At 42.4% G+C, this 15627-nt stretch overlaps 1 protein-coding gene across 1 annotated transcript in view; it reads left to right on the top strand.

Moving 5' to 3' along the window:
* LOC140998909 (low-density lipoprotein receptor-related protein 1-like) overlaps positions 1 to 15627 on the top strand; it is a 101090-nt gene that overhangs the window by 546 nt on the left and 84917 nt on the right. The window contains exon 2 of the mRNA XM_073469326.1: positions 15446 to 15568. Within this exon, the coding sequence (XP_073325427.1) occupies positions 15446 to 15568 (123 nt within the window). The remainder of the gene's footprint in view (positions 1 to 15445; positions 15569 to 15627) is intronic.

Here is a 15627-nt window from a genome sequence, read left to right as displayed (position 1 = left end):
CAAGAAGAGCAGACTGCCTCCTGACGGCTCGGTTGAGGGAAGCAACGTGGAGGGGATGAAAGCGAGACAAACTGCAGCGGTCTTTTGTTTCTGTCTCTCACTGCCACATGTGAATATTGCAATGTCACAGCAGCAGCAGCAGCAGCAGCAGATCGCACGTTTCCTCCTGCCCTCCTCTGGATACAGGCGCTCTCACACATTGACGCTGACAGTCAGTGATGAAACTGTAGCACAGGCCCCGGTACCTGCTCAGACCACTTGTTTACAGATCGATGCGTTCAATTTCTCACAGCAGTCAGATACTCTGGTTTTTCGACTAGGATCTGTGATGAGGATGATGATGTTGTATCTAATGTGTCTGAGCTCCAGTCAGCTCACGTCCAACAGGCTTTCCCAAGTGGTGTGCTGATGTGATGACAGCAGTGGTGCTATTCCTCAGTCAGATACACTGTCATATTCGTATGGAGAATTTAAAGTGTGTGTGGTTTTTTCTCTCTTAAGGTGTTTTCATGTCTCTGAGAGATGCTTTATTGGAACAATCGACCCATCTTTGCTCGTCACATGTGATCTTTACAGTTAGATCCCCTCATCTGGTAGCTCAGATGTTCATCAGACCCCTGAATGCCAACAGTCATATGTTGATCTGCAGGCAGATAGAGAGCAGTTCAACACAGCTCCCCTACGACCTTGTTGTGGACACACACACACACACACACCGTCGCAGACTGGAACAACTTCTGGAAACTATTAAGCCCCACGGTCCCACTCACGCGCTCGTCTGTTTGGTAAGGAAAGGAAAGGAAAGGAAAGGAGAAGGGCGTTATCAAAGGAGCAGTTGGTGCAGACAGATTTGCTCAATTCTTTGCAGGTGAAAAGAGAATGTGAGTTTATTTTCTTTAGCCAAGATATATTGCCTCTCATTCATCTTGGGTATGGTATGACCTGCGAATGAACGATGAAGTCCAAAGAATATTTTGACATGGTAAGAATAAGGAGAACTAGTTCATCGGGGTTTTAAATTTGACGTATCATTAAATCCAGTAGGGCTTCAACACGCATGACTGACTCGAACCACGAGCTGCATTCTGTGAGATTCATCGTCAGGCCGTAAACGCATCCCTCAGCCTTTGAAGTCATCTCTTTGCATTTGGCAATCCAGTGCTGTGAGGTTCTTAGGGAGCAAAATCCATATAAATTACCACCTTGAAGATAGACTTGGATCAAGCCTGCAATCCCCATACAGCTTCTCCCTCCTCCTCCTCCTCCTCCTCCTCCTCCTCCTCCTCGTCCTCCTCGGTCTACAGCAACAGCTGAGAAATCCTGCGTTTAAACAAACAGTCTCTGCCTCGCCGTACTGTTATTGTTTTAGTGAAATTTTCCTCCCCGTCATTCTTAATGCCTTCATTTGATGAGTCAGCCCTGTGCAGAGGAGATCGCCAAACCTTAGCTTTACTTGAGAACTCCCTTGGATGCAGAGGCTGCTGTGCTTCACGTAGCCTCTCAAGGAAAATCTATTGAAATTCGTTTCACAGTTGACATGGCTCATGTAATTGCTTAGACTGAATGTGAGATTTACTCAATAACTTGGATTTTTTTTTTTACTGGATGTCTGTAATTGTAACACCGACAGTTTGAAGCTTACCAAACCTTAAGCAACGTGTCACTTGTTGTATAAGAAGCTCGAGTGCATGTTACCCCCTTTCAAGCGTAGCTAAATTGCTTTCTTAACCTCTTTGATTGCCTCTTTGATTTTCAGATCCTTTGAACCACATATGTTACCAGTAAAGTTTTTCAGACTTGCCTGCAACTCCTCTTTTTCCATTTTCTAGACCTCTAAAGATTTTCTCTCCCTGTCACTGCACTGTAGCCAGAGCAAAGACCCCGGGCCACCGACAAACCCTGAGTTTAATTGGGTCTAAACTGCTCTTTGTTTCCCAGAGGGGACCTCCACGAACAGTCGCAAATTGTTCAGAAGGCGCCGCTAATTGGGGGCCTGGTGGAAAAGGCCTTAATGAAGGAATTCACATTGCAAGTACTGTAATGCCATTGCAAAACGAGATCACTGGTGATCACTTGAGCACTGTCCCTTGAGGCTTTAAGTGGTAAACACCTTCCATAGAAAACTAAAAAATGGAGAAATTGTGTCACAGAGGACAGCTGGAATCATTTCCACTTGAAACATCTCTTTTTTTTCACACAGACATCAATTTATATGTCATTCTATTTTTTCTGAAATGCCCTGTTCCGCATTTTGTTTCCTCATTTTGCAATTTTCCTCCCTCAAATTAAACATTTAAAACACATCCTCGATAACAGAAGTAACTCAGGCTCCTTTCCTCTTAATTACCTCACCTTCCGCTGCTCCTCTTCCCCTGCTACTTCTCCCCTGAGGACTTCTCTGCTCCAACATTTGGTGGAGGCCTTAGAACTGGCCCAGCATTTGGCTGTTACCAGCATGATACTGCAAATCACAAAGACATCCACGTGACCAAAAGGTTACCACTATATAGTGTTAACTGACAACTGAGGGCATTTTTGTTAGGTACTCCTTGCTGTTGACCTTATGTCACACAAGCAACAATTCAAAAGTAAGACGTAAATAATAGAGGACGAGTATATTTAGCTCTGCCGATATGTGGTTTAGATCAGTGCATAACTGGAAGAGTGTTGGTTGGTTTCTGCCTAATTACCTTATATGACACACTGAAAAGCAGCCACGACTGCATAACTGAGCGAATATAAAATCCAGTACTTTGGTCAGGAGCTTTTCCTGGAGGAAAACAACTCAGAGGCTAAATAAAGTTCAGTCACATTATTACATTGATGGTTTATGTGGCTGTAGTGATGAAATCACACTGCTGAAGATTTCCAGCCGGCTCAAGACTTAACACACAGACAATACAACTGCATCAGACCTGATGTGAAATCTTAGTGTCCTGTTCATTTCTAATGGTCACTGTGGGATGCTCCATTTCTGAAAATACTCTTACGCTAACCTCAGCCGAAACACTACAAAAAGCTTTAAAGGTATTTAAATCAGCCTACCAGCACCTCTATGGCAACCAATGGAGAATTCAGTTCACCACTCTTTACACACAAATTTTGGTTTCTACACTTAGTTTTTTGTACTGGTTTTTTGAGTTTGTTGCCAACGAACAGAGCTAGGCTAGCTGTTTCTCTCTGTTTCCAGTCTTTATGCTAAGCTAAGCTAACTATCTATCTATAGTTATCTAGCTATCTCCTGGCTCCAGCTTTCTATTGAATGAACAAATATGAGAGTGGTATCAATCTCTTAATTGAATAGATTGACACTTTAGAAAATATGCTTACTCACTTTCGTGCTAAGTTAGATGAGAGGATCGATAATACCCTCATACCTGTTTTTTCAGTTTGTACCCTGCCAGTAGCCAGTTAGCTTAGCTTAGCATAAAGACTATAAACGGCCGCCCAAGAGGTATTAAAATATCAGCACCATAAGGCAAACACATTAGATATATCATGCTAAATTAGTGAGCCTAAGAGATACTGGTTAATAGATTTTGTTGCCAGTGAACAGAGCTAAGCTAGCCGTTTCCCCCGTTTCCAGTCTTTATGCTAAGCTAAGCTAACGGTCTCCTGGCCCTAGCTTCCCATTGAACGGACAGAAATGAGAGTGTTATCAATTTTCTCATCTAACTTTAGATAGAAAGCAAATAAACATATTTCTTTGAACAGCAGCAGTAAAATGTGCCAGAAGATACTTTTTTTTGCCTGAAGAAACTGCAGAAAGTCTTTCAAAAGCTGAGATCTATTATCGCTGATGTGCTCTGAGTATATGTGTCCAGGCTTGTCAGACCAGCCCTGTGACCCACTTTAGAGTTGTGACCCACTGATTGAGATACACTATCTAGATGGGGCTATTTAAGGACTGGAGATAGAGCACAGTCTCAGGGGGCCCTCTGAAAGAATATGAGCAGAAACGTGCTCTGAGATATCATGAACATGCACATGTACAGTATGTTCTCAGTACATTAGCCAGCAATTTTGACGCCTCAGCTATCAATGTGTGAAGGTAAGGATAGAAAAAAGCTCACTTGTGAAAGCAGACTCAGAGCCCTCTCTGCCACAAGACTTTGTTTTGTAGCTTAGACCAAATGCTGAGGTGGAGGCCATATTGCATCGACAATCCGTCTTATTCAGTAGTTATTATCTCTGTCAGGACAAAACGACAGATATCCTTCCTGCTGAACCTCGTGTTTAGCATTACTCCAAGGACAGCACCAAGGAAGTAGGAAGACATTTTCCCCTTGTTTTAACGTTGTGAAGCCGAGAAACAATTCCTATGAAATGATATTAATGCAGGACAGAGCAGAGCAAAGAAAACTGAACCTCAACATGTTAAATGAGAGAGGGAGTTCTGACTGCATTTTAGATTGACAATTAGCACATCAGGACCCCTGTGGTTTTTGAATTAATTCAGAGTCATTATATCCGTCTGTGTTGAAGCACAGAGAACATCTGGTTGGTTGACAGTGCAAATGTTGTCAAACTTAAGAAATAATAGATAAAATATATTTACTTTGTTCGGTTTAATGTTATCTGGTCAGCTGATGACATTTGCATTGTGTACCAAACTACAACAACCACTTGAAACACAGTCCCGCACGTAACCCAGAATAAACAGCACATTTTTGTTTTTAACACAGTGTTTTTGCACAGATACATGGGGGCAGCGTGAACCAGCTGTGGATACTACCCCGACATATCGTCTTCTTTCATGTTGATATGGCAAACTTGTTAGCAAACTCGTTAGCAGACTCCTGCTTGTTTACATATCCAGCTAGTACGGAGTACCATTAGAAGAAATGCCTCCACAAAATGAGGGTACACAGTTCAGAGAGTAGGTAATGACTGATTTTTGTGGTTATGGTTGCCAACATGTTCGTTCCTCAACTTTGTGTAGGAAAGGTTCCGGTTCGTGGTGTAATGGCAGCATCATCAGCATGAGAAACCATGTAGTGTTTTTGTAATGTGCGGTGGAAACCAAAAAAAGTGATCTGAAAGATACTAAAGCTTTGCAAAGGGGGAAGTTGTCCTGTATAGCTGCTTTGGTTAAATTATTGTAAGTCCAAGTGGGAAAAAAAAGCCATTGCTTTGATTTTATTGCCCTAGCTCGTTGGTTAAGTTTTATGTGGAAGGCACTTCAATAATGAATCCATGCGCTTCCTTGATATATATCGCCCACAGAGGAAGTAACAGACATTTCACTTTATGGTCCTACAGCAGCAACCACAAATGGTGATCTGTTGAAGAGATCATACTCCCTTGATAATTTGGTAGATTAATTTGCATTTGCATGAGTAAGAGCGCATGTGAGAGAGAGAGAGAAAGAGAGAGAGTTGTAGCCTGTGTCCGCACTTGGTAACCTCGAGACCTCAAACATAGGGAGGATTCAGTTTCCTGCATCCTGGTGATTATAAGTAAAAAATAAAACAATGAGTGCACTGCAACAGCATTTTTACGTTACATACTTTTAATTCTACTTGTAATTCTCAGCAAAAAATAGGCCTACAGGATCAGTCACCCCTCTGGCATGAACTTGGTGAATCTCAAGCAATAACTAACACTCATCTAACGCTTTTTTATTCGTTCATTTGCTGCCCCCGTCCCCTAGAGAGTGTGTGCATGCCACTGCGCTATGTTTGTCAGCCTCTCGGAGGTGATTGATGTTGGAGCAACCTCGACACGGCAGACTTGACTAAATGCAGGACCCTTTCCTTTAAAACTTTTTGTACGAAACAGGAATTTTTATTTCCAGGACTTCTGTACGGACAGCGAGGTGCAACAGTACAGTAGACGACACTAGTGCCAGACACAGGCTGTGATAAATAAAAGATATGCAAACGAAATACAGGAGAATTGTGACCCGTGGAGGAAACCAGGAGAGGGTATTTAAAATCGGGAGGGTTGTCGTGTGTGCCTATGTCAGAAGAAACTTCATAGGTAGTGAAGCATGGAGCAGCAGTCTTTCACATATACTGGTGTGGATGTGACCAGGATAGAGGACTGAGATAGTGTTGTTTTATGAACACTCATTCAGCCCACGTTCAATCATTGGTAACAACCGTATAGTCGTGACTAAAAACCTGGTACCGATATATTCAGACAAGGCTTGAGTCAGCAGCTGCAGTTCTGTGCTTATCACTGCTAAAAGCCCGCTTGAAGGGATTTGTCACAGTTGCAGTGTTGTTTTACGCAGGAAATCAACACTTGATTGTATTTTTTGTATTTTTTATTTCTGACTGTATATAATACGGCTAAAATAACTGTATTGTATTTTAGTAACAGGAACATGCTGATTACACGCTGTCAGGGTCAGGTGGGATGACTTGTGTTGACCCGTTCACATTGACAGCAAACATGAGCTTAACTTGCTCCTCTGTGTCGGTCTGAAAGGACTGTGTTGATGACGCATGCCTCAAGCTGTGACACTGATTTGTGAGGGTGCTCCTGCACAATGGGCGCTACATTGTGTATTGTTGCTGCGTAAGATTGAACTTATCCATGGATTCATTCAAATCATTAATCTGCTAATCAAAGCGTCATATTTCTGGCCTGGCGTGACATTGTTGAGATTCAATTCCAGCTCGGGATCGAAATTGTCTTCTCTTTTTTGTTCAAAAAATGCTTCCAACCTCGGATAAATCGCAGTCTATTTTCAGCATCAGCCCCACACAACAAATACATTCATTCACGGTCATTTAAACCTCTGCTAAAGGGTTTTTCTTATTGTCATCCATTCTTTTCACACCTCATTCTTCTCCACAGTATTTCCTGATAAAGTACAGTATGTATCTAGCTTTTACAATTGAGTCCCCACAGCTCCATCCTAGTGAACCTTTCCCCACTGTGAAACTGACATCTGTGGTCATTTTCAGATATCTCACACCTGCAAACAAGAGCTGAACGATAAACAAAGGTTTACTTTCGCATTTTATTTCCACTGAACAACAGAATAATCAAGAAAATTTTGCCGAGGTCTTTTGTGACCAATTTTTACCTTTTACCTTATCAAACAATTGCACCTCTTGTTGTAACTTGGATATTGCACAAGGCCATGTTGTGATTTTGCTAATATTCCAGTTAATTGTTAAGCCCTAATGCAAACAATACGTCCACAGGGACACACACGCTCAGTCACATCAGCACCAAGGTCACTGTTCATGCCACTGTGATTTAGATTTATTCCTGGACTTCTAATCCTAAACACAAAGTACCAAACCATAACCTTAACATAAGCCTAATTGTAACACTAATCCCCTCAAGCAGGCATTCACCCTTCACTCTGTGGCAAAAATCTCCTCACGTGGCCTTTGAGCAGAAACACAGCATCTATGATAGATGTTTGTGGTCTGTATTTGACAAACAATTCATGGTGCTATCACATCCAATAAATCTCTATGAATATCATTTTGAAAATGCACATCATTTTCAGGCAATTGATCTTCACACTCACTGTGGAGGATTTCCCACACTCTGCTGCATGTGTGTAGGCAGAGTGTTCACTCTGATAATGTGCATTGTGTGCTTCTGGGGAGAGAATGGGCAGCTGTTTGCTCCACTATGACTAGCCTACACACACCATTACTACGTTTGAAATATTTCGCAAATGGCCCTCAACATCTTTCCTTATGGTTTGGAGATTATGAAGTACTCTGAACATGGAGAATGTGTGGATCTGTGAAGATCGACACCACTCTCATATGTGTCTGTCAAATAAAAGGCTAAAAAACAGTTAGCTTGGCTGTGTCAAACAGTGACAAAATCTCCCTACTAGCACCTCTAAAGCTTATTAATTCTTACGTTGTATCTTTCTTTTTTAATACGCATAAAATGTAAGTGTAAAAATAACAAGTCACTTTTTCGTCCTCATGGGTTGCCAGGCATCTGCTCAGAGCCAAGAAAACATCCAGCACATTTAGCTCATAAAACAGTGAATTGTATTTTTTACCCTGTGGATTAAACAAACAAGACATATTATGTTTACTAATTAGCTTCAGAGGTTCAGGTTAATAGTTCGTGTTACCTTTGGCCAGAGCCAGGCAAGCTTTTCCCCCTGTTTCCAGTCTATGTACTAAGCTAAGCTAACTAGATTGGGTTTTACTTTATTTGTCACATATCCTGTTCACAGTTTCATCACCACAAAGTCAGGGTAAGAACCACGTTCTCGTTAGCTGTAGGTGTCATTAGCAGATGAAGGTGCTCATTTTAGCACATGGATAGTGACTGTGAAAGAACCTTCTGGAGAATCCAGTCTCGCTCCTTGGAGTTCATGCGTCACACACTGAGACTTGAAACGTGTGCTGGTCTTATGAAAAGGCACTAAAGAATTTCATATAATCTTCTTTAATATGTTTCCCTCGGCAGCATACTAAGTAGGCTTAATTGTCATTACCCTCCCTGTGCAGCTACGTACAGCGTGTGCTCTGGTGGTGCTGTGGCAAAGGGATTTGTCTAAACTGACTAACTTGATAATGGCGGCTCACACCTTGTGGTTTTCTGCTCGGCCCCCACTCCGCTGCTGAATTCGATTTAATCCTCATGTGGAAGTGGAGGTCGTAGCCTCCTCACTCTGGGCTCCAACACTGACTCGAGTACAAATAGCAGTCATGGTTGATTACCATTCTAGGGTTGAGACATGGTGAAATCTCAGCCAGACATTCAAATAGCTCTTAATTAAGTTCACATTTGATTACTCTGCTTGGCTTAATAGGTTCTGCCCCTCAATGCCACAAAAGGCTGGTGTAGATTGAGTTTGTGCTCTGATCTGACCTGTAAAGTCTAAACAGTCCCAGGCAGGACTGTGTTGTCCTGCATGACGGAGCTCCATTTTACTTGGCAACTATTGCCAGACATGAGCACATTCCTGATGTTAATTCTCCTCCGCTCTAAAGTGCATGCATAACACGCTCTTACGTAGACGTGGAAACACATAGACGATCCTAAAAACACACAAAACATCTTGTAAAAAATGATCAGATCAAACATTCATCCAGAGGGTGAACCAGACAGAAACATCCCCAAACTTTTGCTCTTGTCTTTTACAAAATATTGGTATGATAATGCAGGTGGCTGCTTTATCGTCCATACTCTGTGATGCTTTTGTCTAAATTCTGTTTGAACTTTTGTCAGAGTTTGTCCACGACCCTACAGACTTCCACTTCTCGTTCAAACTCCGCCGGAAAGGTTTATTTAAGAGGCACAGCTGGGGCCTCTTTCTCTCTGTTTTGTAACATGACAAATTGGAAAACTTTTTTTTCCCCTCCCTCTTCCTCCTGCTCACTCTCTTCCATTACAAAATCCTGAAGGGTTCGTGCCTGGGCTGTGTGGAGGAGGATGAGGAGGTGGCAGGCCGCAGCCAAACACTCCGATATAGACTCTTCCCTCGTTTTTCGGCCCTTAGCAGAACCCCCACAGGTCAGCCCAAAGGTCAACAAAATAGACCCCTGCCCCTCTCTCTTCCTACTCGGCGTCACTCTCTTTCTATAAGTCTTCCTTTTTGTCTCATTACTGGTCAAACTTGTGTCGTCTGAATCTGAAAAGCTGTAGTGCTGCTGAACACAAAATATTAAAAACATTTCTCACTCGATGTTTTCGTGAACTGGCCTGAGTTGCTTATCATGAATCTCCTGCAGCATTTGTGATGTTTTATTCTGTCGCAGTTAAATGTGTCACTGTGGTGATAAAGTACGCATCGAGGTCGAGCCAAGTGGGCGTCAATGTCGAGACTGATCACACACAGTCAAGTTGTTTATCTTGCCCTCATATAAAGCTCTCTTACCTAAATATTTGAAAGGATAATGAAGATTTCTCATGTCTAACAGTGGAGAGCATTTGGTATTAGCAGGGCCATCTTCTCCCCTTGAGAAACTGTTGAAGTGTTTTATTTGTGTGAGTACACACTATCTTCAGTAGACTAAACTAGATGTTTTCTTTCCCAGCAGACGTTGCAACAGTCTCTAAGCGTTTTGAATAACTTCACCACGCACTTACTTACAGCCAACACACCCACCTGGTGCTTTTGTGTGGCCTGCCAGTTTTATTATTCTCTATAGTTTTGGATGAATCAGTGCCAGTTATGAAGCTCCTAGAGCTGGAGAGGATCATCTCCGAGGATCTGTGTGGATGTAGCTTGAGGAAGTTTTTGTTCGTGACTACGTAATATTTCTCCACCTCGTCTTTTAACAGTAGTGCTGACATACAGTACAGAAGGCGTGCGTGTAAGTGGCTGAGGTTCGCAGAAGTTCAGGGAAAACCCAACTCTGGTATTTCAGAGAGCCAGGTAGATTACAGAGTTATGAAATAAGTCTTGCATAACACATCTAACCTGAAGAAATCAGCCATAGTGTACAGTATTCTGAAAAGACCATTCAATTAGCACCAGACTGAATGTTATAGGTAGTTATTACCATCTAAGAATTGGATGCGGTTTTGTACAGACGTTCATGGTGCCAAGAGGATAAATCCTACAGAGTTTGTGATCCCCTGATTATTCATCTTGTAACACTAGTACGTCAAAGTTTTCCCTTCTCTGGTTGAGACATTGTTGGTTTCTAGAGGATAAATCTTAAAAACCTTTCTGGTCAGGATTCTCTGACTTTTCCTCTGGATCAGGAGATATAACGTAGGCATACTCTTAAAGTGATTCTGAACAAAGATAGTTGAGTTTTTAGTCTCATTCTCAGGAGGTAACCCTCAGTCTCACTGAGGTTGGTGACCTCTTGCTCTGGAGCCACCATGACATAGACATTTGTGGCTTTGAATGAAATGTTTCTACAACTGTTGGATACATTACCATCATGAAGTCTTGATTTGAGGTCCCTATCAGGATGAACTGTAATGACTCTGGAGATCCTCTTTTCACATAGTACCATCATCAAGTAAAAATCTTAGCAAGCGTTTAGTACCAAAGTTTGCAGATACTTGGTGGTCAGAGCACTGTTACAGAGCAGTGGCCCTGGAGCTGGTACAGATCGTCTTGGTCGAGGGCACCTGAATTATTGCTGTCCATTTGAAGGTCTCTTTTCGATACCTTACACAGCTTTCAAGACTGGTTTCCATACTGCTCAAGCTCCCTTTCAGCACCACTGTTGACAGTACTTGAAGTCTGCCTTCACCTCAACCGTTGTTGAGTGGTGTGTGATGAGGCGGTAGTCTCAGTGTCTGCTATAGCTTTGTAGTGCCCCGGTTGATCTCGGAGGGCAGGCCTCCAACTTATAAATAGCACTGCTGTGGGTGTCGGAGGAAATGGGGCTGTGGCTGGGGGCGAGGCTTGCCTCAGGAGAGGACTCTTCCTCCCAACCAGACTGAGCTCATCTCGGAGGACCGGCGGACAGCGACGGGGGCAGTGGATTTGTAATCCGGCCCAAATGGCGATGACCCAAAGCATTTTCACGCAGCCACCGCTTTGGTAAACACACAGGCAGCTCATTGATAGCATGTGTGACATTCCTCCATCCCATCGCAGTATCCCAGCCCAGCTCAGTCTGTTCTCAGATCTTCAGCCCTGTCCCCAGCTGTGAAAGCTCTGCCCCCCCTTTGACTTGTAGCTCACCCCATCCCCTCCATTTGCTCTCACAGTTGCCGTTCAGCTTGTCCTCTTATGTCATCCTGAGTCATATCCATGTGTTTACCATCTTTTCTTTGCTTCCTCTTTGTCCGCCCTGTGTCATTTCCTTTTCAAAGAATAGACAAACATGTTACTGTGCACCAGTTCACAAAACCCTGAAGAATACGAGTAAGCCAAAACTATGTTTGTCTGGATCACAGTTATCACTGACTCTCTTTAAATTTGGATATTTCTGAGCAGATAAATCTTGGTTGTGTCTAGCACAGATTGAATTTACAGCTGTCATAAAAAATGGATGCCAGTGACCATTTCCAGAGTCCACTTGATTTTCTCCTGCTTGACAAACTTGTACACTACTTCTGTGATTCAAAGCAGTAAGCCGACATCCATCTGGCAGGCTTCTCTGCTGTAGATGTTGACAAAAAGGGCTAAACTAGGGTATCGAAAAGGAGCAAAAAAGTGACGAAAGCTAATTTACAAATGTATTCATTACTCTTTAAAAGTATTGTAAAGAAACCATGTTCAACAACAACGTTCAACATCCACCTTTTTTATGATATCCCTGATTCAGATGATGCCTGAGAGAAGAGGATGTCTCATTTGTCTTCAGTTTGTGTCCTTTATAGATTTCTCTTGCCACTTCTTCCTGCATCTGTTCTCGTGTCTTCAGTGAAAAAGACTAAGATGTGAGAAAAATGCAAGCGAGGGGAATCGTGGCTGCAATTATAGGAATTGGGATGCACCCATTGTCTGTAGTAGCCTGCCTGACCACCAGTGTGGTTTGTGCTGCCTGGAAGCTCAGAGTTTGAGTTTTATTTATTTGTACCAGTGAAAATCAGACAAAGGACCAGAAAAATGGAAAATAATGGAACTCTGCCTGAATGATATAATACAATAGTCACAATATTAAACATAGATGCAGTCATGTCAAAGTATATTCTTAGGTGATCTGAGACTGACTGTAATGGCGGCTCTGATCATGGCCTTTGTCTACACTCCCTTTTCTTCTCTCTAACCATTAGGCTTTCCTAGCTGGTAGTATCCCTTAGCGTTGCTGGCCTTCACCTTCAGCTAGCTAACCCTCTGACCTACTTCCTCTGCTCCCTCAGATGTTTCTGTCAGCAGCATCTTGTGGTTGAGTCTGAGAGGCGGCCGTGCACTCCCCCCACAGCCATTATTGGAAGTTAACAGCACGCCAAGTTTGAGCATGTCAGCATCTAAATAAACAATACACAATGGACCGACGCATTGAAACTGGCTGCCTGCAATGACTGGTGTTGACATGTCTAAACAAATAAACAAACAGGCACGCACACAAGAAAGAAGAAGGATGAGGAGAGCAAAGAGAAAACGCTTTAACGCAAGCCTAGTTGCTTTTTATGAATAATTCAAATCCTTGGGACTTCTGAGAGAGAGAAAGATGCCCCTCTACCCACACACACACACACACACACACACACATACGCACACACACACACCGATCACAGCGGTACAGAGAGGAGGATAAGTGGGGAGTGTGTGAATGTGTGCAACAATATGTCAGGTTGAATTCATGGTATTTAGGTTGAGCTCCGTTTCAAGATTCCCTTCGCTGCTGGAGTTGGAGACTAGCCTTAAATGTAAATACAGTCATCCTGTTTATCCTGCTTCATCCCTTCATCCAGCCCTATTCTATCCCATCCATCCTTCCTCCTGTCCTGTTCATCATGCTATACGCCTAAGTGAGCAAGCGTTTACAATACCATCACCATTTCAAATCAGTGCTTCATGTTCTGACCTAAGCTGTGCGAGCGGATGTTGACACGTCGAGTCCACACTTTTTAATATGATATTAAAAATGTAAATGATCAGTCCTGTCAGAGGGCCGAGGTGGGTGGGTTTATTCAGTGAGAAGATTAAAAATGTCGGAAGAATGAACCCAGATTGCTGATATTCAATGTGATGGCGGTGATAAGAGAAAGAAATGAAAGGGGAGTGTAAAACGACCTTTTCCCAGATGTACAAAACATCAGTTCAATCACAACCAGGTGATAGATAATTAAAAATGTGAACTATCCATGAGTGAATTCCAATTATAGTTCAGGATTGCCTGTTGCTCGTTTTAAATGTCAACTGGTAAAATGTTTGTTGTGTTTTTATTTTTGGAAGAAATAATGTTTTATGAAAACGGCACAGGAGGACACATACTTCATCTGACTTGTTTTGTATTCAGCTGATGATTTAGCAACGTGTCCTTGAATGTCCCCATGCCCTCTATTGCTACACCCATAATATAGCAAGGTCCTGTATGGCCTTATAAATAAAAAATCATGTGGTAACTGGAAGTGTTCAAGCTATATTCCAAAGTTATTAGCACCATGGCTAATAACTTTGGAATATAGCTTGAACACTTCCAGTTTACGGTTTCGAGGTATCTACTGTCAAGAGTTAGCTTAGCTTCACTCTGGAAAGATACTAGCACCATAAAGTTTATCTTTATAAAGATAAATAGCCTCAATTAGCTTGTGTTACATATTGCAGCATATACATATTATGATGTAACTGCCAGAAGTGGTGCGTTTGCAGCCAGCCTGCCAACACTTAGTTGACATTTCTGTTCATCAAGCTGGAGATATCATCGGTGTCGGAGATTCCTGATATCTCCAACTCAGAAATACAAGACAGAGGCTGACATGTATGGTCTTTCCCACTTGGCAGCTCATAATTATGGTTTTAATGATATGACGTGAACATAGCATAAATCACAAGAGATTGTCGTGTGTGTGTGTGTGTGTGTGTGTGTGTGTGTGTGTGTGGCTTTTGCAGCTGTTGGCACCTAAGACGTAATTGACTAATTTGCTTATGGTTGATTAATAAACTACCGTAATTACTTTTGTAATGACTAAAAAGTATTTTTACAGTTTTTAAAGTTGTCCAACACCAGTAAAAATACAACACAGCTTTGCCTGGCATTTATGTAAAGGGCTAATTTCAGAGCTGAATTGTGTAGTGCAAAATAACATGGAGGGCATGACAAGAAAGAGCTTCTTTATGAAACAGGACATTTTGAAAAGTACAGTCAATGTCTAAGTAAACGCTGCGTTATATTTCTGTTCAGTGACAGCTGAATTCCTTTTTACAACAGCGTAAAAAGGTGCACAATATAATGTATCCTTGACATACATACCGAGATTCTTTCTTTTCTTTTCATACCTTTTTTCAGGTCTATTCATTCATTAAGATTGTACATACAACAGTAGTTAAGTACACCACTGTCTCTCATAATCCCTGTGTACATCCCACTCAGCAGTTAGTTGTATAAAACTCCACTCACCAAGAGTTTACCCTTAATGCCCGAGGGTGACTCAGCTCTGTTGCTTGTGTGTGTGTGTGTACGTGTGTGTTAATGTGCTGTTCTGAGAGGACTGCGTTTGAATGTGTTCCCCCCATTTGGCTGTGGCTGGAGTGGGCAGTTTTTCCTCTCTCTGTAAGGTTGGGTTGAGGGGAAATGGATGATAGGGGGGCAATTCACTGAACAAGATGCTCTTTGATATCCTCCAGACGTGTTGCATCACTGCTATTGGCCTGGGAACACTGACCTGGATATTTAGGTAGAGCAAGTTTATGCAAAGCCCTTCCAGGCCTGCTTGTGTGCGTGTGTGGGTTTTGTGTATTCGTTCTCTATCCCCTCCATCAAGTAGCAACTTTCCAGGATCTAATTAGGGCCAGAGAGGGCCACTATTGACTCTGAACACAACAGACCCTGGTTGCTAATGAGACCCCAGAAAATAAAGATCGCTGACACAAAAGGAGCTGAAATCTTTTAATTAATTCACTTTTTCCTTTGTCTCTTTTCAGCCCCAAAGACCTGCAGCCCGAAGCAGTTTGTGTGTAAAGATGGGGTGACGTGCATCTCAAAGGGCTGGCGCTGCGATCGGGAGAAAGACTGCCCGGATGGCTCTGACGAGGAGCCTGATGTTTGTAAGTCTTAAAAAAAAGAAAAGGAAAAAGTCCAATATGTCATATCCGGACACGGATGG

This window comes from Pagrus major, chromosome 6, assembly GCF_040436345.1.
Source record: "Pagrus major chromosome 6, Pma_NU_1.0".
Classification (NCBI taxonomy): Eukaryota; Metazoa; Chordata; class Actinopteri; order Spariformes; family Sparidae; genus Pagrus; species Pagrus major.
The sequence above is the reverse complement of the archived record's forward strand: the minus strand, read 5'-3'. Positions and strand labels throughout refer to the sequence as shown.